Source organism: Alligator mississippiensis, chromosome 9 (assembly GCF_030867095.1).
Source record: "Alligator mississippiensis isolate rAllMis1 chromosome 9, rAllMis1, whole genome shotgun sequence".
Lineage (NCBI taxonomy): Eukaryota > Metazoa > Chordata > Crocodylia > Alligatoridae > Alligator > Alligator mississippiensis.
Genome location: NC_081832.1, coordinates 35,606,678 through 35,632,899, shown reverse-complemented (window position 1 = coordinate 35,632,899; position 26,222 = coordinate 35,606,678). Strand labels below are relative to the sequence as shown.

The following is a 26,222-nucleotide window of genomic DNA, read 5'->3' as shown; positions in this document are numbered from 1 at the left end:
GTAGATCATCAGGTCCAGTCCCCCTGCACTAGGCAGGAAAAGACAACTGGGGTCAAGTGACCTTAGCGAGGTGACTGTCTCCTTTTGAAGATTTCCAGGGTAGGTGACTGCACCACCACAGGAGAGTTTATTCCACAGCTTGGACACCCTGACTGTGAAGGAGTTTTTCCTGGAATTGAGCCTGAAGTGGCCTTCCTGGAGTTTGTATCCATTGCTCCTGGTCTTCCCCAGGGGTGCCCTGGTGAACAGATGCTCACAGAGTTCTTGATGTAGTCCCCTGATGTAGTGGTAAGCCGCTACCAAGTCCACTCTCAGCCTTCTCTTCTGTAGGCTGAAGAGGCCCAAGTCCCTCAGCCTCTCCTCGTATGGCTTGACTTGCAAGTCCCTGATCATATGGGTGGCTCTTATCCAGACCCTCTTAAGTTTTTCCATGTCCTTGTTGAAGTGCGGCGCCTAGAACTGGATGCAGTACTCCAGCTGCGGTCTAACCAGTGTGGAGTAGAGTGAGAGTATCACTTCCTTAGTTTTGCATGAGACAAGTCAAATTATGCCAGAAGAAACAGTTTCTTGAGTTGATATCTTTTATTGGAACAAAGTTAGACAAGCTTTTGAATGCAAGACATTTTTCCTCAGGTCTCTGATCACCAGGGATCCTGGTTTTCTCCAATTTAAAAAAAATCCCTAATTTTTGGTTTAAAAAAAATAACCCCAAATCCACTCATATATGGGGTGTTTCATTTTAATCACAGAAAAATGTGGGTTTTGAGTTACTTTTTTAAAACCAAAAATTGGGGATTTTTTAAATTGGAGAAAACTAGGATCCCTGCTGATCACAGGGAGCTAGGCACAGCATAAGTGAACAACAACAGAGGGGAAGGGGTGAGCAAAATTCCCAGAGGTAGCAGGCATACAATTAGCAGAAGAAAAGAAACTGCCCACTAGAAGATCAAGCCCTATCAAAAGGAGGAGGGTCATTTTTGCCTTTCCTGTATGGAAATAATTCAGGAGTTGGGTAAAATAAAACATGCCATAAAACCAATATTAATGTTTATCCTTGGTTCTTAGTGTGCAGCCAGCTTATGAATTCATTAATTTGATTTCAAAAAATATTTTTGTCCTGGTTTACATGTGTTTGTGTAGTGTACACAGAGGTGATTGCACAACAGTTTCAAATGAAGTTTTACTCCTGTGTATTGTGGGGGGGTGGAGGCATGCAGGGTGGATATAGGCTTCTATGTGACACGGCTGGGGGGCTGTGGGTTGTGGGGGAGGGTGTGGGTGGGTGTGGAGGGTTGTATGTGGGGGGAGAGGGTGGTTGGGGTGTGTGAGTGGGTGTGGGGTTCTGTGTGTATGGTAGTGTGGGGGGGTGTGGGTGGGACTTGCTCTATGAACACGCACACATACCCCTCCCGCTCCTGACCCTGGGTACCGGCACAGGTCCATGCTCCCACAGTCTAGCAATGGAGCCGGGAGCCACGTGGTGCTGGAGCAGCCTGCAGGCAGGCAGGGAAGCGGTGAAAACGGTGGTGGGGGGAGTGGGAGAGAGTGGGTGCGCGGAGCACAGCAACAGCAGGGCAGGAGTGTGGGGCCCGTGCCGGCGCCCCAGTGCCAGCATCGGCGGGGCCCAGAGCTGGGCGGCAGGAGCATGGGGCCTGGGCTGGCAGGGGCTCTACAGAGCCAGGCCAGGCTGCACCAGCAGGGAGAATGAGGAGCCTGCCCGGCCCCATAAAGCCCCTGCTGGCCCAGCCCCATGCTCCTGCCGCCCTGCTCTGGGGACTTGCTCTGCTCTGGGTTCCCGGTTGCATGGCTGCAACTGCAGCACTCAGCAGGAGCCGGCCAGCCAGGCCCTGAGCACTGGGGGATCGCCCACGGTCCTCCCCTGCCTCCCTCCCCCCCTACTCGTATCTTGAGTTTCCCTCTCCAGCGCACGTGACTGATCATGCATCAAATGGAGCTTGTGCTGCTGTGGGCTATTAATGTCAGGAGAGGAGCTGGATGCTTCCTGCTCATTTAAACCAACAACCTGGGCACAGCCTTTGCTATCAAGACAGCAAAGATATGGCTCTAGCCCACCAAATAGTAGCAGCAATCTGCACGTGGGCCCCCATGGCAAGATCAGTGCCAGATGCCCTGTAGAACTTGGACACTTCAAAGGCTGTTTGTGCAGGAAGTGGGTCTCTACTGCTAGTACTATACTTGTGTCGTGGAAACACACGCAGCATACTTTTGGGTCAGGTCAGCAGAAGCTTTTATTTAAAAGAAACTACAGCTGTAGGGGGAGTTCCAAAGTGACATGGATTTTCCAAGCACTTGGAAGGGGTCCCCCCCCAAGAGCAAAATCAGGAGGCTTATATACTTTTTAACAGTTGCTTACAACTTACGTGATCATATAGTGAAATTAGCATGAAAAGCGGCTATAATATTACTTTATTATTTCTTTGCTGTAATCAGGATGGGAACTAATGGGGGAGGCGAGGTTAGTTCACAAACCTCCTTGCACCTGGAAATTAACTTTGTACATACTTTTTTGCTATCTTTAAGGCCGCGGTGAGCGAAGCAGTTGTAGAGGAGTTACAAAGGACAAACACTTGCCCTTATCTGTTCTACTGTACAGAGCCAGCAATTCTTTACAAAGCGGTTATGTCATCTTATAACTAAAATAATCAAAGTTTAAGGCATATATTTTTTCTGATTCCACACTTGGAATCTGGCTTGTGGCTTAAAATGGAGGGTTAGGTTGAGATTTGGGGATTTGTTTTTAAATCATTTGCCAAATGCTGCTTTTGTTTTGACAGATGTCCATGATGCTGTAGTTATGTTTTCTTATGGTGTGTATACACCATGCATGAGCCATTTCTGCAGCTCCATAGTGGGGGCATGCAACAGGCTAGGAAGGGGCTTAATCCTGTGCATCCTTGTCCATCCAAGACAGGGAGCTGTGCACATGGAAAACCTGAGCTGCTGATGTACTTCTCATGTATTGAAAGATCCAATGCCTGGCAGCTGTCCCTGCCCAGAGAGCCTTGTCCACTGCAGGTAGGTAGTTGGTGTTGGGTGCTGGTAGGGAAATCCAGAGTGAATTAGGGACAGAAAGATGGGACAAGGCACAGTCATGTCAGGCAGGCAGGACAAGGTTTGGTATTTTGACAGGTGGACTAGGGATGGATTGTCTTACGTTTGCCACAGATGCCTTTTTCTTTTTTCCTTCTCTTTGGGGACTGAAAAAGAAAGCTCTGCCTCATGTACATGGCTGTGCAAAGCCACAAGGGCAGTAAAGTTTCATCTGCCTTTACTCCTGCCTCCTCTTATTCGGTGGCTCAGTAATGGTGCAGTCTATTCTGCAAAGCTAGAGTCCCATCAAAATAGGGAGGATGGACTTGTATGTAGCAGGCCTTTTTTGTGCATAAGAAGCTAACGTGGCTGTTGGTCAATGGCAACTTTTTGTGCTTGCAACCATGTGGCTTGTCTGTGTAGCTCAATTTGATAATGCCTGTACTTTTGGAGAGGTGCTCTGATCCTAACAGTTCACTGTTCAAATCCTGGGTCATGTATGTAGTCTGGCACTGTGGATCTGGCATTGTGGTGCAGAACACAATATGAAAAGCCTTTTTTGGGTCCACTTTTGTAGCCTGAGGGGCAATCGGTAGACTCTGCTACTCCCTGCATTCTTGGTGCAGCTGCCATTCCTGGTGGACTGTCCTCAGACTGCTGTCCACCAGTTCTGGCAGAATTCTGAGGAGCTTTTCCATTCACTGCTGTAGAAGATACAGAGATGAGCCGCCTTCTTTATGTGCAGTTGTCAGAAATCTTTCTCTGTTTGAAGCTACCTTAACAATCTTTCCCGTGTCCCTCCCTCCGTGGAAGGGCAGGGGTAAGGGGAGGGAATAGGGCAGGGCTGGTGAGGCAGGACAATTCTTATGTTCTTATGTCAAGGCCTGACGAAACAGTGACTTTTTAACCCGTGCCAGCACACTAAGGCTGGGTGATGCACTGGGTTTTGGGTCCTCAGGGTGCCAGTAACTCTGTGAGCCTCTCAGGTACACTACTGACTGAGGGGTCCTGTGGAGAGGCGTGTCCCTCACCTCCCCACCCAGGAATCAGCTCTGAACCCAATGAACACATTATTCTTTATTACCAGGGTGTAGGTTGTAGCTGTGTTGGTCTAAGGACATAGGCAGACAAGGTTCCTTGGGTGAATTTGATATCTTTTATTAGACCAACCCAAATAGTTGGAGAATAGTTATTAAGCAAGCTTTCGAGTTCAAAAACCCTTCATCAGGCTAAGGAAGTTTCAGCAGCTGGTGTGTGCTCTTCCTGGATCCAGGAATAATGGGTTTATGGTTGGAAATCTTTTTTAGGCCACCCCCCACCATGCCTCTGTACCACCAGGGGACTCTCCTGGACATCTCTGGCCCGAGACTTGCCTGGCCCAAAGCACAGTTTGGCCATGCCAGGGTGCCAACTGGCAGCATGCCAGCCACTATGCTAAGTATATGGACCTTAATAAGGAACTGGCTTTTGGGCTGGGATTATAGCTAGAAATCCTTCTTGGGCCACCCTGCGCCATGCCTCAGTGCCACCGGGGGATTGTCCTGGACATCTCTGACCAGAGTCTTGCCTGGCCTAAAGTGCGGCTTGACTGCACTAGGCTGACAACTGACAGCCCCCATGCCCACTGAACTAAGTACATGAGCTCAAATAAGGAACTGGGTTGGGGGCTCAGATTACATTTGGAAATCCTTTTTGGGAAACCCCAGATCATGCCTCTGCGGCATCAGGGGATACTCCCGGACATCTCTGACCATGGTCTTGCCTGGCCTAAAGTGTGGTTTGTTCATTCTAGGCTTCCATGTGACAGCCCCCCCAGACACTGTACTAAGGATATGGGCTTGAATAAGGAAATCCATTTGAGCCATCCCACACCATGACTCTCTGGCACCAGGGGATTCTCCTGGACATCTCTGACCAGAGTCTTGCCTGGTTAAAAGCACAGTTTGGCCATGCCAGGCTGCCAGCTGACAGTCCCCCGCCCTCTCCACCCCCAGCCACTGTACTAAGTACAGGCAACCCTCGCTTAACACTGTTTCACTTAGCACTATTTTGCTATAACACTCATTTTAAATTGATACCTAATTTCACTTAGCGCTCAGCGAGTTTTGTTATAATGCTTGCGGTTGCCATCGTGGGTCATTAAAAACAATTGTGGTTGCCATCTTGGCATGGCAGGCACCTTCTGGCTGCATAGAAGGGGCGGGGCTGGGGGGGGCAGGGTGGACAGGCTTGTCTCAACACAGCCCCACAGGGGACAGGAGCTTGACTTAGCCCTATGGAGAGGGAAGGGGATGCGGCAAGGACCGAGTTGTGGGGTGGGGACATGTTCTAGCCCCAAGGGAAGAAAGTGGGTGTGTTTTGGCTCTAGCGGAGTGTGGCCAGGCCCTAACCCAACTCCACAGGGAGAAGGTGGCATGGCCCAGTGGGGAGGGGATGGGAGGGAAGGGGGTGTGGCCTGGCCTTGCAGGGAGGAGGGGGAGGGGGTGTGGCCAGGCCCTAACCCAGCCCCTCGGGAAGGGTGGGGTGACCATCCATCCCTAACTGGGCAGGACAGTCCCGGAATGGGAAACTCAAGTCCTGCTCCTGGGCTTAACGACAGCATTTGTCAGGACAGCATTTGTCCTGGATTTGCAGCATTGTGCAGTGATCAGAGTTTCCCTTTGCAGGCTGGCAGCATTCCGGTCTACAATAGGCAGATTGGGGCTGCTGAGAGTGGGACGCAGGGGGTGCCAAGTGTATGTGTGCGCCCGCACACATGCACGTGGCTGGGAATACAGCCGGGAAGCGTGAAGAGCAGTTCCCTGCAGGTAGGTCAATGTGGGGGGAAAGGAGTGGGGGTATTAATAACCACTGCTTCCCCACTGCCAAATTTCCAGACCCATTCGGAAGTCCTGCAGGCCAAATGCAATGACTCTGCAGGCTGCATTTGGCCTGTGGATCTAAGTTTGAGCACTCCTGTTCTGGAGCATCACTCTGCCTGCAGGGGCCTATTAGAAAGACTTTCTCCTGACAGCCAACCTGCAAACTGCTGGTGGTCCCCCCTGGACAGTGACACCAGAAGAAATCACTTTTATTGAAGTATTCTGATACAGCCAGCAAATTCATAGTCATTGGGCCTGATTTTGATTATCCTGGTTATAAATCTGGAGTAACCATGATTAAAATCCTTTCATTCAAAAGTCGTTCTTTCTTTTTCCCAAGAGATTATGGAGCTGTTTTCTCCTCTGCCTTGCAGGGACTTGCTCTTCTCATTTTCCCAGTAGGATGAAACATTTCCACTATCTGGCCAGGTACCAGTGAGGCACCCATATCCTCTGCTGCATCACTTACCTGCTTGCACAGCTTCAGCTCCCCACTGTGTATTCATGAGGAGAATGGAACAACAGAAATGTCTAGGGATGTCCATAGTACTGTGGCTACAAAGGACCTGTTAGAACCTGACTCCATGTGGTGCCTAATGACTGGGGAGATGACGATTCAATCACTCATGGATCCTGTTACTCATTAGCCAGAGCAAGCAGGGAGCAAATGCTACTTGTATACATTGCTCACAGCAGCTTTATTCAGAATGGAGACAGCTTCGGGCGAGCTCCCTCACAGACACACAGCCTGTGAACATGGGGAGCAGCACTGAACGTTAGTTCTTTTTACATTTTATACACCTTCGTTTATGCTTGTTAACATTTGTTCCACCTCTGGTCCTCCTTCTGTTCCACCCATTTCTCCTCCCATCTTAAACTCTGCCTGTTTACTGTTTATTTCATTAGCATGGAATTGCCTATGCATTTCCTTCATTTACATGCCTCTCTGCTAAGAGCGCATGAGTCAGACCATGAACTCTGTCTCCCAGTCACTTGCTGGTTCTTTTTGGTTTCTTGCTGACTCCTCCTTCAGCTCCAAGGTCTTGCTTCTGCATTATCTCCTGACGATAGCTGGTGGATTGCATCTTGTTCTTTTTACACAAGGAATCATGCATCCTGCACGCTATCCCATTGTTAGGAAACTACTTGCCTAAGCATTTGCAAGGTTATTTTAATATATCATTCTGCCTTGTGGTCAGCAGCTTTTGCTGAGACACAGATTAAAGCCTTTATTCAGCTGCAAATCCAGTGCTCCTCAAGATCTAAATAGTGTCACCTTAACAGGACCAACTCATGGGATCATAATAAATTCTTGTTTATTGAATGGGATGTGAAGTTACCAATAAAATCATAAATGCAAACTTTGAGTTATGGGTGGCACTGGTCATCTTAGCACATACACATACACACATGCAGTCACTTATTCAAACATATGTAATTTAAACCCATGAAGTATAGTGTATAATAGCTGCTGTAGTGATTGTTAGAGCACTGGTGTCAGTATATCTATCTATCCAAGGCCCTGGAGTCTGCTGTCAGTGGTCAGCTTCCTTCAATGCAATGTCTTCTCCAGAAGGGGTTGCCTGCTTGTGCTTTTGTCTCAGTAAGTCAGGTGCTGGATGAGAGGGCGACACTGAGGGTCACGCTTCACTGCCTTTTATACCTTTCTGGCAGACTTGTGTGATCTCCCAGCATCATCTTGGCTGCCCAATCAAGGTCGCTGTCCCACGTGGGTCTTGAGTAGTACCTGACAGCTGTTAATCACAGGGGTCTTGCCTGCTGGTAGTACAGTTTCAGAGTCAGTTTGTGATTTTGATTAATTAACAAAGGTATTGTTGAGGGTTGCAAGAATAGTCAGTAGGTTAGGTGCTCAGTTCCAGGAATCAGTTCCTTGCCCACCCTGGGCAACGTGTTGCATGCCAGAGCATGCTTGGGGTTCCCTGGGGACATACATGTTCCCTGGGGAAACGCATGTTTCAACTCATGGGGATGCACCCAGAGTGGCTGAGAGGCATTAATTTGTTTGCTACAAAAGCAACTGTTGGTACAACCTGGATTCCCCACTTGTAGAACAAACGGTCCTAGGGGGCTGTCTCATGGCTCTCTCCAGTAATAGGCATTTCTGGCTATTTCAGCCAGGGATTTCTGGAGGTCTGGAAGAAGTGCTCGTCAGGTAGTGAGGCTGCTCTGTATTTTTAGCTTGGTGTCCTGGATGACAGTGCTAAAGGTGTTGGCTGTTGGGACTTCTATGATAGTACGCAGAGCTTTCACCCTGCCCTAGGGCCTGGTAGAAGAATGCTAGAGGTTGCAGGTAGAGTCATTGTGGGGGGGTTGGTTCCCTGAACCTAAAAACTGCTTCAGATTTTTTTTTCCAGCTTCTGTTGTACATATGAACCAGATTCCTTCTCAGAAAGTGTCCTGTTATTATGGCCGTTGCCTGTGGTAGTTGCAGAGCAACATTTTGTCCCAGGAATTTGGAGAGGGCATTGCACTTATAGAGTCTGTGTTCATTACTGCATAGTCCCGGGGCCAGCAACAATTTTGGCAAGAATGCAAAAAAGACCCCAACCTTGACTTGTAAGAAGTTGTTGCACCGGGGCAGATGGTGCCGGAGCTGTGAGGGGCCTGATCCTTGTTGTGGCAGTGCAGCCATGGCCCCTTCCCAGCCATCCTTGTGGAGGCAGCAGGGGAGGCTGCAAGCAGCTGCACTAGGGTCCACAGAGCCCCGGCCTGGATTGTTGCCAGTGGCAGGTGCATGTGAGCCTTGAGGTGGATGGCGGGGAAGGAGCCAAGGCTGCATTGCCACAACAAGAATTGAGCCCCTCCCTCACAGCTCCCCCACTGTCCCCCTGAGGCGTGCATGCCAAGCAAAATGTCTTCTTCACACGCCATGCTCTGGTACAAGTGGTGGTGGCTGACTACCCTGTGCTAAACATTCCTTTAGTGATCTAGAAGCCGTGTAGTGAACTTTTCCATGGCTTTTCATGGGACCATATTGAAGGCATGTTTTTTGTAAATCTGCTCACTACTACAGTGTGTCTGGCTCTGCCAGGCATGATACCTTTGTTTCTGAGAGGGACCTGCATCTGGGGAGGAACGTGTCCTGTGATGCTGGTAGTGGATGGGTCTCGTATGATCCTAGAGCAGTGGTTGGCAACCTTTTTGCAGTGAGGGGCTGGAATAACCCAGCTGGGGTCTGAGCTGGGTCAGTGGCAGGACCTGGCTGCAGTGTGGAGCAGACAAAGCCTATTGGCACTGAAGCCCTCCACTAGCCAGCTCTTGTATGATACAGGTGATTCCCCTGCCACTGAAGCAGATCCAGTGACTCGGTGAGTTAGGTCTTTTTTGCAGGCTATAGGTGTTTTGCTGTTGAAGTAAGGTGGACTTTCTGATCTGGCATGAATTAGTCATGCAGCATGTCAGGAATACTACCTATCTGGTTTGTGGTAATTCTGATAATAAGGATATGGCAACTTCAGAGACTGAAGTTGCCAGAAGAGTTGGGAATTGATAAATTAAATTGCAAAAAATTATCAGGTGCAAGAGTTGGGAAGGAGATTGACTAGAAAGTAGCTGAGTGTTAAAGAAACAAATAGAAAAACACCCAGACACTTCCCTATTAAAACAGGATTGGAAGATGCTACACATTGTATCAGTGTTCTAAAAAGGCTCTAGGGTTATTCCAGGGAATTACAGACTAGTAAATCTTATATTTGTATCTGACAAGTTGGTTTACATGGAAATAAAAACAGGAAGACAAGTAATTTGGAAGATGATGATCTGATAAAGTCTTTGTGGAGACTTCAGGATTGCAGGGTGGTGACAGTGCAGGACTGGGGTACTACATGCCTCTGTCTACCAAACTGGGGCTATACCCTGGCCCTATGCTGCCACCACCCCGTGATCCTGGAGTCTTCATAGGGGTATCATGGGCCAGGTCCAGGATTTTGGGGAGGTGACAGTGTGGGGCCAGGGCTGAAGCAGAGCCATGATCCACTCCCTGCACAGCCTCTGCCTGTGGAACCCGAACCTGTCTCAGGGTGTGCGGGTGGTAGATTGTGGCCGTGTGTAACACGGGGCCCGCTTAGGGCCAGTCACTACATCGGCCCAGCTGCCTGTCTAGGGCAGTCCACCCTGCCTCACCTGCCACTTCACCCTGCCTCACCTGCCACTCCTTGATGTATCAGAGTAGATGGAAAAATGCAGGAGTCTGCCCATTTAATTGCCCTCATACCAAGGGCGAGATATATGGCTCCAAACCTCCCCTTATACTGCGTCTCTTGCCTTGCAGATGGCATCCAAAATGACTTCCAACTCCCCGCACCCCATTGCTGGGCCGCACTCAGCCACTGGCTCAAACTTGGCCTCAGGCATCCTCAGACATACCTTAGATGCATGCCCCCTTACGGGGGCCTCTACCCTGCCCCCTCACTGGGCTGCTGGGCCTTATGTCTTTTGGGTCTCGGGCTTCAATCTGTGGGCCTTGGTCCCTGTGCCCTGTTTCAGGTCCCTTCTATCAGACTGGACACCACCTCAGGCCCCACTCAGCGGGCCTGGGCCCTGTGCTTTTCTCTCAGGGTGTGCTCCCCTAGCCTTCCCCTTCCACAGGGTACCCACAAGGCAGCGGGGACTAAGGCTTTCTGGTGCCCCTTACTCACCTTTCACTAGGGAGGCACAGATGTGGCATTTCCTGGAGACTGCCCTGCCACAGGCAGCCCCACCACACCATCTAACCCCAGCAGGGTGTAGTTTCCAGTCATGCCCCAAGACCAGGAACCTCCTCCATCCCCATAGTTCCCACCCTTGACCTCTGTATGTTCTGGGAGCAGACACCTCCAGCCAGGCAAGGCTAATCTAGCAGCATCCCTGCAGCTCTGCTCTCTGGGCCTGGTCTTATACTCAGGTTTCCCAGCATCTCCACCAGTAAGGCAGCCTCCTAACCACCATGTGACTACGTGATTGGGTCTGCTGACATCTGCAGGCTGTTCTTTATCCTGCTAAAATGGTTAAAGTGGCAGGCACAACTTGCGCCCTGTCTCACACTGCCCTGAACCCCAGCCTGGCATTGTCACCACCCCAGGGTCACAGGGTTTCCCTAGCTCCACCCACCCACCTTGCTCCCAGATGCCACACCCTGCTGACCTGTGGCCCCATCCCAGCTGCCTGGCTGGGTGCTCTACCCGTGCAGGTCACATCCCCAGTGGTGGGCACAGAGCAGATCGGCCAGGGTACTCAGGCAGTAGGGCCAGGTCTGATGACTACAGCAGCTGGAGGGTGCCACCACTGCCAGGGATGGTGGGAAATGGAATCTGCCCACTGGACTGCCTCAGCCCACTGTGTGCCCTGGGCTGCCCTTCATGCCCTGCGCTGTACCTCGCACATGGGCCAGGCAGGACTGAGGGACCCTCCATAAGTTGGTCAAAATTCCCCTTGGCAGGCCATATTTTGTCCACCCCTGCTTCAAAGTTTGTCATATAAAGGAAGTTTGATTCTCAAGAACACCAATCCTTTTTGTTGGAGGTCTTCTTGGAGGACATTGAGAACTGGAGTGGGAATTTCTTTATTCTTTTGTGGAGTGAAAGGCAGTTAAGTCTTTTTTTTTTTTTTAAAGAGAACTTTGTTTAGGACAAACCCTAAAAAGGTTCATGGGATAAAATTCTAAGTTTGCCCCAGGACATTTCAAAGTATGTCTGAATGGTTGCCACAGGATTGGATCATTGAATCAGTGGCAGAAAAGTGGGTGTGCATTCAGCTGCTCACCTAACCCTGAGTAGAAAGGCATTGTGTGTACCTTTCAAGCCTGGGACTTTTGTGTTCTGGGACAAACATAGGAACAACTTGTCCTGAGACACATGCAACATCTCTTCCTAGCCAGAGCCTTTCAGGAAAAAGCAGGGTAGACGAGAGTTGAATTTTAAATGTGGTTGGGTTGGGTTACCTTCACTTGCCTAGTAAACTCTTGGTGTTGTTTATTTAGATTCATGCTGTGTCTGTCCTTTAAATCCAAGCCCAGCTAGTCTGCTATGATTGGAGAATATCTGTTTCAGACCTGTAGTGCCCAGACTAAGGCTGCTGTCACATGCTCCCTGGCTACAGGCAGCCTACTTTCTGATTGTGGGGCCTTTGCAGAGCATCTCACAATTGAAAATGTGCTGAATGCTGTGTGGTATCACTTGTATGAAAGGAGTCATTTGGAAGCATACAAGATTTTTTTCAGATCTTTTAACATCAAGGCCATTGTCCCTGTAGATAAGACCTGCCTTGCCTGTATTCCCTGCCCGTATTAGCTAGGCTTCCTCTTACTCCACTGGGTCCATTGGAGGCTGATCCATTCCAGATGCCTGAGGTGATAAAGGGTCTGGAGGGAGGAGATTAAGACCATGATTGGTGACCTAGGGAGCCTGTACCTCTCCAGAGAGTTGGCTTGTCCTATTACAGGAATGGTACATGAGGTAGGGACTCCCTTCTATTGGAGAAAGACTGGAAGCATGTGGCACACCTTGAAGCACAGTGGGCTGTGAGGTGAGGGCAGGGATTCTTTTGACTTTGTAGCCAAAGTTGTTTTAGCTAATCCCTGACTCAGGCATCTTGGAAGATCTGAGATGTTCTTAGGAAGGTAAGAGCAGAGGTTGGGGAAGTTAATTGTCATTCAGCTAGTAGAGTATTTTCTTTGTGGGGGGCTATTTTTCTCCCTGCAGAGAGTAGCATGGCCCAGGTACTGTTTTGAGAAGCAGGGTCTAAACCCGGTTCTGCCACTGATCTGCCAATGACAAGGGAAACTTGCATAGTTGAGTATTCTGCTCTGAGATCCTGGCTGAGAAGCTGTACCCAAATGGTGTTTGTTATAATTTGTTGTAGGAGATGCTGTTATCAAGGCTGTCTGGCACCCTTTGCTCGTGCATTCATGGTTCTTGTGGATGTCTGACGCATCAAGTAATCCACTCAGGTCAACAGAATCCTTCCTTGGATAGAATTCTACACCCACACTTCTAAAGAGCCACAGGTTCAGGAGCCCAGCAATGTCCTTAGTAGTGTCCATGGAACTCTCCCTGTCATTTCTGCAGGTGATGTTTGCTTAATGTTCCTTCTTTCTGTTCTCTCTCTAGCTGTCAAGGTTAAAGCAACTGAGACATTCCCCAATGTCTGATGCCTCGGACACCTGCGAGTGCAAGTCACAGGACCCCTTTGCCAGCAGTGAGGATCAGAACGACCTAGGTCACCAGGTGAAGGCTTCTGACTTTGCCAGTCAGTGCCAATATTTAGATGAGGAGCCTGATGAGGCCATGCAGAAGAGGATGTTGTCCCATAATGGGATGCAAGGCAATGGGGGTGGGGGCACCGGGGTGAAGAAGAAACGGAAGAAAAAGGACCTAGGGGACCAGGAGGTGGGGGAGAAAGGAACGGTGGAGAAGGAGACCAAACCAAAGAGGAAGAGAGAACCTAAAGAACCAAAAGAGCCCAAGAAGCTGAAGGAACCCAAGAAGCTGAAGGAGCCCAAGCAGAAGGAAACAACCAAGAAACCCAGGAAGCCCCGGGAGCCCAAAGGCCCCAGGGACCCGAAAGACCGAAAGAGCACCTCCGAATCCACCCCCAAGGCAAAACCCAAGAAGGCCAGGTGGGTCTTGGTGTGAATGCCATCCCTTTGTACTTGACAAGGGTGCAGCTTGGCCACCCCACCCAAACTTCAGCTAAGCAAGGGCTGTAGTGGGAGCTGCCAGAAGCAGACTGCAGCCTTCTTTCACTTTATAAGGCCTGTGTGCAGCACAGTCTGGCACCCCTGAAGGAAGAAAGCTCCTCATAGTCAGGAACATGCATGTAGCTGGGGTTTGCGATTGAGTATCATATGGAGAAAAGTGTGTTGAGGTTGAGCTGATATAGGATTGTCCCTGAAGCCAGCTTGGACAGGGAACTGGGCAGTGCCCTGGCTTAGTACATTACCTTTTTCCAAAACTGCCTTCACAGCCTGGCATGAAACACACAACTAAGAGTGAGTTGCTTGATGATCATATTATGATTCTGCCTCATTTATATCATAACACTGCTGCTCAGGTTAGCACAATTGTAGCATAATGTTCTGGCATGCTGCCTTCTGGACATATTGGTAGAACTGGGTAACCCAGAACTGGAACAGCATGGGATGCTGCAGCATGCTATATCTGTGACTAAACAACGCGTGTAGCCAATTCCTAAATGGCCTTAGCCCAGGAGTGGGGAAAATGTGGCCTGTGGGCCACATCCGGCCTGTGAGGTCATTCTCTCTGACCCGCGGGGCCCCTAAACATTTTTTGAAAATTAAAATGCATCTGTCCCTGGTTCCTGTCAAAAATGACAGGAACCAGGGCAACGGGACCCAGGGGAATCCTCGGCGGGCTCCAGCAACAGCAGGGCCTGCCCAGCCCCACCCCCCCAGCCGGAAGCCCCAGTAGGGGCTTCTGGCCTGGGACCACGTGGCTGCCCCGGCACTGGAAGCTCAGGTAAGGGGGTGGGGAAGGGCAGGGAAGGAGCTGGTGCGGAGCACAGGGAAAAGCAGCTCCTCGCCCGCCCCGTGGCCCACGCTCCCTGCTGCAGCCTCTCGCAGCCCACGCAGGGCTGTCTTGAGCAGGTACAGGCAGCCCCACGTGGGCTGTAAGTGGCTGCAGCGCGGGGCACTGGCCACGGGGCAGGGGAGGGGCCGCTTTTCCCCTGCACTCAGCACCAGCTTGTAACCCGGCTCCGCGCCAGCTCCAGGCTCGGCCGTCAGGGCTGCGTCGTGGCGGCAGCAGGGTGTGCACATGTGCGTGTGTCTGTGTGTGTGTCCCTCTTGCTTCCTGTGCTGGGCAGCGTTTGCTGCTGCTGCCTTTCTGGAGCTCACCCCGTGCTGCAGCTGCTCGCAGCCCGTGTGGGGCTGCCTGTGCCTGCTCAGGACAGCCCCGTGTGGGCTGTGAGCTGCTGCAGCAGGGTGCGTGGGCCACAGTGCAGGCGAGGGTTCACTTTTCCCCATGCTCCACACCAGCTCCTTCCCTGCTGGCAAGCAAGGGGTCAGGGCTGTGTGGTGCCCCCCTCCTGTACCGCGGGGCTGGGTGGGCCTTGGGAGCAAGCGGGCGCGAGAACACAGGGCCCACATCGGTGTCTCAGGGCCAGCACCAGCAGGGCCCAGAGCAGGGCAGCAGGGGTGCAGTGTCCCAACCAGCAGGGGCTCTATGGAGCTGGGCCAGCTCCCCCCTCTCCCTGCTGGTGCAGCCCAGTCCGGCTTCACAGACCCCTGCCAGCCTGCACCCTGCTCTGGGCCCCACTGGTGCTGGCCCTGAAACATTGGGACATTTGGTGCCAAGATGGTGACCAGGGGGTGGGGCACCTGTCAAGGGGCAGGGCTACCCATTCAGCACTCAACAGCTTGCCAAAACTGGATAAGCGGTCCTCAGCCCAAAATAATTGCCCATCCCTGCCCTAGCCCATGGAGAATCGTGCTCTTCAGTCCTTTCAGGCACTGCTGGAATCGCTTTCTTTCTCAGATGTGAAATTTTACTCTGTGCTATGTGTAAATCTGAAGTAGGTACCAGAACTCACAAGGCAGCTTCCTGGGGAACACAGCAAAATCAGATACCAGCTTGCCAGGGTGTTAAATATTTCTGTACATACTTTGAGGTGATGGAATTTCCAATAGGACATATCCCAACCCTTTAGCATCAAGAGAATGACAAGTGAAGGGAAAAAGTCTGCTCTTCCCTGACACTTGGGCATCCCATTGCAAACCACAGGGGCAGCACTTCCACTTCACCAGTGACTATCTCACTTGGACTGCCATGCAAAATTTTCAGTGGCCTCAGCTAAAGTAATTGTGAAGGAGCTCAGCAGGTGCTTAATAGTTAAGGCTAAGTTGAGCTTTGCCCTTAAAGCAAGGATTAGGCCTTTCTGTTATGTGCAGGAGATGTTACCTTTTGGGAGTCAAATATAAGGGGCACTACATTGCTGTTGCATGAAAAATTAACACAAAGTATTCAGTGAGATAACTTGCATTTTGCAAATAATTTTCATGCCTTCTCAGTTTTTAAAAATGGAATTTGGATTTAGGGTTGGTGCAGGCATTGGTTTGACAGTCCTACTGAGCAGAGGTTCTTGTTTATTCTAGAGGATAGCAACAGGACAAGCCCGCCAGTTAGTAGTAGGCCTGATAGGGAGTGGGTGATTTGAAAGCTGGAACTGAGAGTCCCCCACAACGTCTCTCATACCAACCACTGAATATCCATTTGATGGACCAATTTTCAGACCTATCTAGAGGAACTGGATTCAGTCTGGTACCTTATACATGAAAGGTTCTATAGTTGTGTCCACTGTCCTTCAAAAATAGCTATCTTTGAAGGAGACGTAGGTAGTTATGGACTAGTCACAGCTCTATAGCTAAGTCTAAGTTGTGTTCTACACTAAAAGAGTGAATTCATCTGCTTTGTCATCTGTGAATGATGTGCTGTATCCTTTCCCTAATTACAGCCATTGCTCTTTGGAATCAGAGGGAAGCTTTTGAGAATGTATAGATACATCCATTAATTAATTCCGAGTCCATTTTTTTAAATTAAGAATTAGCAGTGCAGGCTGTTTAGACCTCTTCTCTAGTTGAAATTCCCTGAAATTTCATGCTGGAGGTACAGACATTTTTGGATTATTGATCACTATTTTCTGTGATCTTTCATCACTGAAAAATTACTTAGCTGTAGAGATTGTAGCATAGTCCTTTTTTCTTCAGAGAAACTCTCAGAGGATTTGCCTTCGCTCAAAATAGACCATTAAATGGGCAACAAACAACACAGAGAGGCATAAACAAAGCAGTGCCACAATTAATGCCTTATATAATACCAGTCTCCCAGACTCCTTTCATTGAAATCCCCAGTAGCTTGTTACCCTCTAAGCCACAAACAAGTCTGCTCTGGTCTTTTTTTTATTTTTTAATGGTCTTTTGCTGCTTTCTGATACTGCTGGAGGGGGAGGATCTAACTGGTCATAGCAGAGGCCTAGGGAGTGGCTCCATAGTCAAGGTAGTACTTTTTCCATTTAAAGCAGGAATTATATGTGTCAGCCTTACATGGCACTGAGTGCTCTCTCCACTTTGGCTGTAGTAAGTCCTCAGGGACTCTTTGAATGTTCCTTGGGGCTTGGTTCTCCATTGTCTCTGAGCTTAGGTCAGTCCAGCATTGGGGGGCAGATTGGAGATCCTCCATTCTCAGAGGCCATGTTGCAAAGAAAAGCTTCAGGAAACACTTACAGAGTCTAGTGAGATGAGGTCCCTCATGACTAGGGATCCTGGTTTTCCCTGCTAAAAAATCGCAAATTCTCTGATTTAAAAATCTCAAAATCTATGAATAAAATGAAAAGCCCCTCACTACTCCTCACAATCTCCTGGCCCTGCTTGTTGTCCCACAGGCCCCCCCCCAGCCCTGTTGGTGCCTCCCTCCCCAGCCCTGCTGGAGGGGGCCTCCAGCTGTGAGGGCTACAGGGCCAGGGACCCAGGTCCACAGCCCCCTTTCCCTGGCAGGAGGCAGCTGCTGCAGAGGAGCAGAGCATGGAGTCTGGCTTCCCCCCACCACCCCTCACTGCCTGCTGCAGGCTCTGGCGGGGGGAGTGGCTGGCTCTCTGCCGCTACATGCACTTCCGGGCAGCAGAGGGGACCTGTGCTTCCCCAGATCTGTGTGCGGGATAGGGACAGGCTGCCAACTGCGGGCTCCCTTCCCTGCTGCCCTCCCCCAGGGCCTCCACAGCCCAGCAGGTATGACCTGGAACAGCGGGGCTGCTCAAGGTCCGCGCTGCCCAGGCGATGTCCTCTGTGCATGGGGCTGCAGTGATGGGCACGGCCCTGCGCTGCTTCCCCCTGCTGCTGCCGTGTGCACAGGGGACACATCGCTAGGGCAGCGCAGATCTCCCAGCAGCAACGATATCCCCATGCAGCCCTGCTCTATTCTGCAGTGCCAGGTTGCACCCACCGGGATGTGGAGGCCCTGGGGGAGGGGCAGCGGGATGATAGCCTGCAGCAGACAGCCTGCCTCGTGCACAGATCTGAGGGGCATGGGTTCCGCCTGCCTCCCTGGGACTGTGTAGCAGTGGGAAGACAGCCTCTCTTCTGCCCCCAGATAAGCCCCCTGTGACCCCATTCCACTCCGTGTCAGGGCCCTTTGGGCTCCAGTCCCCATGCACCACCCACTGGGCAGCAGCCCCAACCCTCCCCAACTTCCTCCCTCACTATGGGGGCCTCAGTCTTCCTCTCTTACCCTCCTGACTTACCTGTGGGAGCTGCTCTCCACACTGCCTGGTGGCTATGTGCATATACATGCACATGGTGTTCCCTGCCTGATGGCTGTCCTCCCACTCCCACCCAGTTCCTTGTGGGCTGGAATGCTGCCAGCCTGCAGAGAGCTCTTTGCAAACCTGCAAAATCTGTGGGGTTCTCCAGTAAAATGAGAAATCTGCATTTCCTTCCAGTAAAAGGGGAAATCCGTTGTTTTCTCTGTTTTTCCATGAGAAACAGAAAACCTGGATCCCTGCTCATGACCATTACATCAGTGGAGAATTGGGCACACTGGAGCTCATTCTACCATGTCCCATCTCTGCCCCTTCCTGTCTTTAGTCATAGGGGTGTTTTTTCTGATGCCTCCAGTTGATGGGGACTCCTCCTACACTCCAGTTGATGGGGACTCCTTCTACACTGGGGATTTGCCCAGTCCCTGCCGTTGCATGCGCTCCTGGGAGTCAGGGGGGTCCTATGCTCCCCAGATCTGTGTGCAGGGCAGGGTAGGGGCAGACTGCCCACTGCGGGCTTCCCACCCTGCTGCCCTCCTCCAGGGCCTTTACAGCCCAGTCTCTCTAGGTCCACTGGGTAGAATGGAGATAACAGACCTGTGGAAAATCTTAACATTCTCTTAGCAAAATTGTACTCTGTCCTTTTGTTTGAACTGTGCCAGCTTTCCTCACATTGTTTTGGGCTACGCAAGCACCAATATCTCTCCTTTGTTCTTCCTCAACTCTCTTGGACACAGGTATTGTAATGTGAAAATTATCCCTTTGTGTGTTTAGTAAAGGTAGTACAACTTTTCAGGGCACACATCTACCAGGCTTCTCCCAAGGGTCTGGTGCTGCATTGCATGGCTGGACCAGACCTGTGCGTCCCTTCCCTCCCCGCCCCCCATGGCCCAGAAGCAACAGATCCTTAACACATGAACGTTGGCAGATATGAGACTCTTGTGCCCTCTTCACCCCAGTTGCTGAGTATGCACTGAAAATTCAAATCTAAGGCCTCTTCAGTCCTGAGACTGTAATCACTTTTGGGGCTGGCTTTGCATGTCACCATATGCAAGTGAGAGAGGGGAAGAAGAGGACACCTTTTGACTTGTGTGGCTAGACTGGCAGGAGATCTGCCCAGGCCAGGAAGCATGCTGTCACCTCTATATCCTGTTTTTTGTTATTTTAGACTGTACCCTCCTTGCCTGGGTCTCCTTTCCAGGGCTGTAAACCCCAGGTAACTACATATGTATTTCATATGCATTTCAAATGACCTAGCAGCTAAATAAAACAAAAGACTAAATAAGCATCTTAAGAGAAACCTGTAAAAGGTGCATTATGGATTCATAGATGTTAGGGTCGGAAGGGACCTCAATAGATCATCGAGTCCAACCCCCTGCATAAGCAGGAAAGAGTGCTGGGTCTAGATGACCCCAGCTAGATACTCATCTAACCTCCCCTTGAAGACCCCCAGGGTAGGGGAGAGCACCACCTCCCTTGGGAGCCCGTTCCAGACCTTGGCCACTCTAACTGTGAAGAAGTTCTTCCTAATGTCCAATCTAAATCTGCTCTCTGCTAGCTTGTGGCCATTGTTTCTTGTAACCCCCGGGGGCGCCTTGGTGAATAAATACTCCTCTCCTCCCCATCCCCCCTCACTCCCCTGCCTGCTGGTGCTACTTTCTCCACTGTTCAGTGGTGGGGAAGCTCCAGAGCCAGCCAGGCTGAGCAGGGGCTGGGTTCAGCTGGGAAGGGGACCATTGCAACAGGGTGGCTAGAGAGTAGTTTTCCCCTGAAGAGTAGCTTCCCTATCCCCAACCTTATCCCAGTCATGACGAAGGAAAGGAAAACCCCTCTGCTGGCCTTATATAGGGAAGTTTAAAACCCAGTCCAGATAAGGGAAGTGCAAATAATCTCATGCCACTATCCAGAGACAGAGAGGTGTGGAACCTTCACAAAGATGGGGTCAGGCGATGATCTTGAGGGCATTTTGGAAACTTTTGAACAGGTAGCTGGTATGTACCAATGACCCCAGGGTCAGTCAGCCAGTAAACTGGCTCCTTACCTGCGAGAAGAGGCTCAGGGAGCATACCAGGGCCTGGAAGCTATGGCTGCACAGGACTGTGAAACCCTCAAAGCCACCATCTTTGTCCACCTGGGTCTCACAAAAGAGACATAACAGTGCTGGTTCAAGAAAGAATACCAATGCTGGTTCAAGAACAGATCTGACCCTGAGCGGTTGCCAGAGCCTCAAGGAGCTTGGTAGTCACTGGCTTAAACTGGAGTCCTACTCAGCCACAGAAATAGTAGCATTGTTAACCTTGGAGTATTTCCAGAAGGTATACCCATGGGGCCCAGGTAATGCATTTTCAGGCACTTGGCTAAGTATATCAGTAAGAGGATTCGCATAATCAAAAATTTCCTGGAGGTCAAGTTAAAATGCAGAAAATCCTGCAGAACCAAAGAACCCAAGCCCAATGAGGCAAGGACCTCATATGGCTAGGAGGTCTTTGGGTGGAGGTCTTTCACCAGATCCTGGACTCCTGCCCCCGTCCCCACATAGGCAAAAATGAGTTCAACAATATAGGGCTACTGTTCTGGAGTAGATAAAAAATCTCCTTCATGTATTACCCATAGAGAAAAAGGGGAATTCTTGGTTTGCCTTACTTGTGTAAACAAAGAATGCCACAGATAGACTGCAGCAACATGCAGATGTGAATCTTGGTGGTCCAGACAGAGGCCCCAGGGCAGAAGGACTCCTTGTTTCTTGTCTAAGATACCTAGTGGATGCCTAGTGGATACGGGCTCTGAACAAACATTTATCCAGAAGTGGCTTGGGGATTCCAACCAGCTGATGATACTAGAGGACATACATGTAACTTAGATCCTATCTAGGTCCTAAAACTGATAGTTAGGGTCCAGACAGTGGAAATAAGTGGTGGTGGCGGGCTAGGACCACAGGCAGCAGAAGAGGGGGAGCTAACGAGGCTCAGATGCCCCAAACGCAGGGCAGCAGGTATGGCTGGAGGTTAGCCTGGCTACAGGCTGCTGCAGCAAGGGAAGAGGGGCACACACACTGAGATACCCTCCTGTGGTGGAGCACCTTTTGGGGTGCTCGCCACTTGAGGGCTTTCACAGGCTCTGAGGGGAGCCTGTTCTGGAGAAGGAGCAGGGGAAACCTACCCCAGGAACTATTTTAAGGGGGAAGGTGTTACTAGATTTGCCTATCACTTTGGGGTCCACTCATGTATTAAGGATACGTTTCTAGGGTCTTCATAATTCTATCAGTATGCTGCTTGTGTGTACTGGTGTTTCTGTATGGAGCTGTATTTTTCCCTTCTTCAAGTCCTCACCCCCAATGGAGCTATCTTGCAGGACTCAGTTTCAGTGAGGCTGGGCTCCTCCAGCCACTGAATTAGTCAAATACACACACGCAGATTAACGTGACACACCTGACCCGGCTGGGTTGATCAACATGGACAGGCTGACATCTTCATATGCCAGGAATCAATTTATTAAGGTAACAGTAAAAATGTAGTCAGACACAAGCACACAGATAAACAGAATACCTCTGAATCCAGCTGGATGTCTAGCTGACACCCTCATGGGCCAGCATTCAATTTATTAGGGCACGTTTGAGCCAAACTGGGTCAATCAGCCTGTACAAACTGATCCCCTTATGTGTCTCAAACTCGGCACGTCCCAATCTTTTGCCCTAACTGTTCTAATAATGGTAGCCTCTTGATGACCGGACCCCACAGTATTTCTGGGCTTCACAGGGATCTTTGGCTTAGGTAAAAGAAGTGTTGCTGTAGAGCAAGTGGGGAAGGAGAAATAGAGAAGGAAAAATACATCTGGTTACCACCAGTTTGACTATAAAAGTTATTTATTGCTAAGTATATGAAATATATATAATGGTACTAGTAATAGTAGACATGCAAGGAAAAACAAAACAATTACAATATTACCTTGGTTTCATTGAGTATTTGGGGAAACCTAGCTCAAGCTTAACTAATACAATTCAGGTTCAGAAAGCTATGCCTAGAGAGAGAAAGAAAAAGAGAGAGAGCGAGAGCTGGGATCTCACTGTTTTAAGGCACTCAGGTGATTTGTTGATAAGCAAAGTTCTCAGCACAATCCTTGAAGGGAGATGATCTGTTTCTCCCAGCTTCTTGACAACAACAGCAGATGGTGTCAGAGAGATTTCTCTCCCTTAAAGCACACTGTTTGCTGCTTTTACAGATGTTTATACCCTCAGTTCAGCTTTTTCAAAGCATTCTTTTAATTGTGTAAATCAAGGGGTCCCAAGCCATAATTGACAGGGAAAGTCCTGTTATATAAATGGTTAAAATTTAAATGAATTACCTTTTTCAATGACAAGGGGTTATCTGGTTTGGAACATATCAAGAAACTGATTAACGACTAGGAAAAACATTAAATTTTAAGGAGTAACCAGACACCTAGAAGCCAGCTTGAAATTATTATGAATAGAAGATATACTGGATGGGATACTACATTGTTTCTTCTCAGATGCCTTAGCTATGCTTGCAGCATCAGGGTTTTGTATTTTACCTGTTGTGAATAAGCCTCAGTTTACCATGACTCTCAGATTTTACTGTAGTCTTTTAAAAGACTTAAGGGGATTATTGGAGTGTTTATAAACTTTGTGGGGAGGACTTCTACCAGTCGTCCCGGGAAAAGTATGACAGCATTTGTGGTCAGGGCTCCAATGGGATGGACACTGTAATGAACCCTTAACCATTGTTCAAATGTTGCCCGTACCCCCTCTGACTTAGTTTCTTGCCTCAGTGTTCCCTAACCTGGCAACAGAGTTTTAGTCAATCGAGTTTAAATAGGCCTCCCATGGTGTAACCGGGGAATGTACAGCCTGAGATGCCTGTTAAACTTTTCTTCTGCTTAGTTCTGCTTAGATGAGGTATGTGGGGGGGCAGGGGATAGAAAAGGTTCATTTTAAGTCCAGCAAACTGGGTGCCAGGCCTCCCTCAGGAAGACAAAGCTGACAGGGAACAAAGGTGTATGGCAGGGCACTGTTGGTGCCTGCCACTTTAAGAGTGGAATCTAGCAGCCAGCAGGTGCTTGATTGCAGCGGCCATTTTAGAGCCCTGGCCACTTACATAAAGAGAGCAGCCTGCTGCTGGCAGGCCAGGCAGTAACATTGCCTGGTTGCAAGGCTCCATGCAACATCCTGGAGGTAAGGGCAGGAGCTGTACGGGATGGCTAAGTGGCTGCTCCTGGTTCTGGGCATGACCTAAAACTGCACCCTGCCAGGAGTGGGTGGCCTGGTGGGGCTCTCAGTGGCGTGGGGGTCCCCAAGAAATGCCAGGCCGGAAAGGTGAGTAGGAGTGCCTTAACCCTAGCCCACACCTTTGGGTGGGTTATGTAACATCGGAGGTCGTTGGGGGCCAGGCATGGCTACGGCCACCTGAGCCCACTGGGTAGGGAAGCCCCGTGGCCCCAGTGAGGGGGCGGAGATGTGGAGCCCCAGTGAGGGGGCAGGGATGTGGGGTCCCGTTGAGGGCTTGGCCCCTGTGAGGGAGTGGAGAGGAGGAGGAACCATATGTGAGGGGAGTAGGCCAAGGTATGTCTTCAGACTCCTGAGGCTGTAGCTTGGGCCAGAGGCTGAGTAAGGGGGCTCAGTCTGGGAGATGGGGACGTATCCTGACCCCAGTAAGTCCTCCGCTGCTGGGAGGCCGAGTGTGGGTCAACCTATACTTGACCACAATGACCTGCTCCGGTGGGGGAGCGAGAGTCCCCATGAGACCCTCTCCCGGGGGTGTGGGATAAGAACTCCTCAGTGAGGGGTGGCCCTTCAAAGGGAGCAGAGAGGAGGGACCCCAGCGAGGGGGGGAAGAACCAGAGGGCTGAGAGCCCAGTATGACTGAGTGTACAGAGTTGCCCCAGGGAGGGGCCAGGGCAAGTTTAGACCCGGTTAGGTAATTGGCTGGCCACTACTTTGGTGGGGGTTGCAGGAGAGACCCAAAAGATGGTACGTCTGCCACCCAAGGAATGAGCTAGCTAAAGCCTATGGCCTAACAGGCCTGCTCCAAGAGGAAGCAAGGCAGTATAGGTTGTCGACGCATGAGAGAGGGTGGAGTGTGAGAGGAGAGTGGTATGAATGTAGGTGTGTCTGAGGCCTGACAACAAGGCCTATGCTTCGTCCGGCTGTAGGCCGGGAGCAGTCATGTGGATGCCATCTGCGAGGCTTGGGCTGCAGTGTAGGGGAGGAACAGAGCTGCAGATAGCGCCCCCTGGCATTGGGGCAAGAATGGGCAGCCTCCCACCTCAATTAATATCCTGATTAATTAACAACAAGGTATGGTAGGCGAGACAGGTGGGTGATGTGCCCAAAGGCAGGTGGGGAATCTAGCACTGTGGCTAGTCAGGGATACCCACTTGCCACACCTCTGCAGCCAGGATTGCAGCTGTCCGAGCAGGCGGGTAAGTTTCTTTCAGTCTTCCTTCTTTATGCCTGCCTGGGTTGTGGGGGGCAGATCGAGACCCCCCCACAGTGCAGGAAGGAGAGGGGTAGGGGCCAGGGCAAATCATTCACCCCTGTCCTGCTCCCAGCTGCACTGTGAGGATTGTCCCATGACCCAGCCCTGCCAGGTCATGGGACAGTCGGAACCTGGCAGCTCCTCCAGAGGCGTGGCGCTGGGGTGGGGGGGCGGCACATGGGCCCCCAATCTATGCATGGGGTAAGGGCAGACTGCAGCTCTGAGCTGGGTTCTGTCTGTTCATTGCTTCTGTGCCTTGCTGCTGCTGCTTTGAAAGCAGCGTGGTGAGGTGCTATGTTAGTCCTGCTGCTGGATGGGCCAAGCAGTGAAGCACATGGTGCCGTGCCACTTTCAAAGCAGCGGCAGCAAGGCATGAAGGCAGGGATCAGGCAGAGCCCAGCTTGCAGCTGCTGCCTACCCTTGCCCTGTGCAAAGATGGAGGGGCCACGTGCCCCACCCCCTTGATTCCCTGGCACTGCGCCTCTGGAGGAGCTGCTGGGCTCTTCCTGGGGACAAGTCGGGGCGGGCATGGGAGTCCCAGGGACTCTGACTCTTCTAGCTCGGTGATGGAGCCGAGGCTGGCCCCTCCTAGCTCTGGCCCCCAGTTTCGGGCTCCCCCCTCCCCCCCTGGGTGGTGTAGGGCCAGGGCTGGTGCAGGGAAATCAGCTGGGGCCTGTGCAGGGCTGGGGGGCAGTGGTTCAGTGGTTTCGTAGGGGCCACTGGCACCAGGCAATGACCCCGGGCGCAGGGGAAGGGGCGGCCACTCCCTCCTGATCCCAGCATGAATATTTGCCTGCGATGCAACTCTGTTGCTAGCAGGACAAATAATACTCTGGCATGCATCAAGCGATGCATCTCCAGCAAGACCAAGGAGGTGATTCCCCCACTCTGCTCAGCACTGTTGAGACCCTAGCTTAAGTACTGTGTCCAGTTCTGGGCGCTGCACTTTAACAAGGATGTGCTACAACTTGAGAGAGTCTAGAGAAGGGCCATCCATGTGATTAAAGTCTTGCATGGCAAGCCATGCGAGGAAAGGCTGAGGGACCTGGGATTCTTCAGCCTGGAAAAGAGAAGACTGAGAGGGGACTTGGTAGCAGTTTACCACTACATCAGGGGAGTACATCAGAGGCTCGGTGCACAACTTTCACCAGGGCACCCTTGGGGAGAACCAGGAGTAATGGCCACAAACTCCTGGAGGACCGTTTCAGGCTCAACATTAGGAAAAACTTGTTCACAGTTAGAGTGTCCAGACTGGAATAAGCTCCCTCCAGAGGCGGTGGAATCGTCTACTCTGGAAATCTTCAAGAGGTGACTGGACAGTCATCTTGCTGGGGTCACCTGACCCCAGCTGTCTTTCCTGCCTAGTGCAGGGGGCTGGTCCAGATGATTTTCCGAGGTCTCTTCCGGCCTTGCAGTCTATGAATCTATTATCCCTGCCTGGTCCCTTCCCCACTCCCTCCGCCCCCCCCTCCCCCCCCAACTTTCCTGCCACGCAGATGTCCGTTCCCCCCCCCCCCACCAAAAAAAAAAATTTTCTCCCTCTGCCTATAGCTGC

At 50.9% G+C, this 26,222-nt stretch overlaps 1 protein-coding gene across 6 annotated transcripts in view; it reads left to right on the top strand.

The window, feature by feature from the left end:
- Positions 1-26,222, top strand: part of CHD6 (chromodomain helicase DNA binding protein 6) — a 256,715-nt gene that overhangs the window by 50,973 nt on the left and 179,520 nt on the right. For 5 of the 6 annotated variants that reach the window (XM_019500672.2, XM_059733285.1, XM_059733283.1 and 2 more), the window contains one exon: positions 13,019-13,527. The exons of the other annotated variant lie outside the window; for it this stretch is intronic. In XM_019500672.2, coding sequence (XP_019356217.1) covers positions 13,052-13,527 — 476 coding nt within the window. In that variant the 5' untranslated portion in view covers positions 13,019-13,051. The remainder of the gene's footprint in view (positions 1-13,018; positions 13,528-26,222) is intronic. 6 annotated transcript variants of the gene reach the window in all.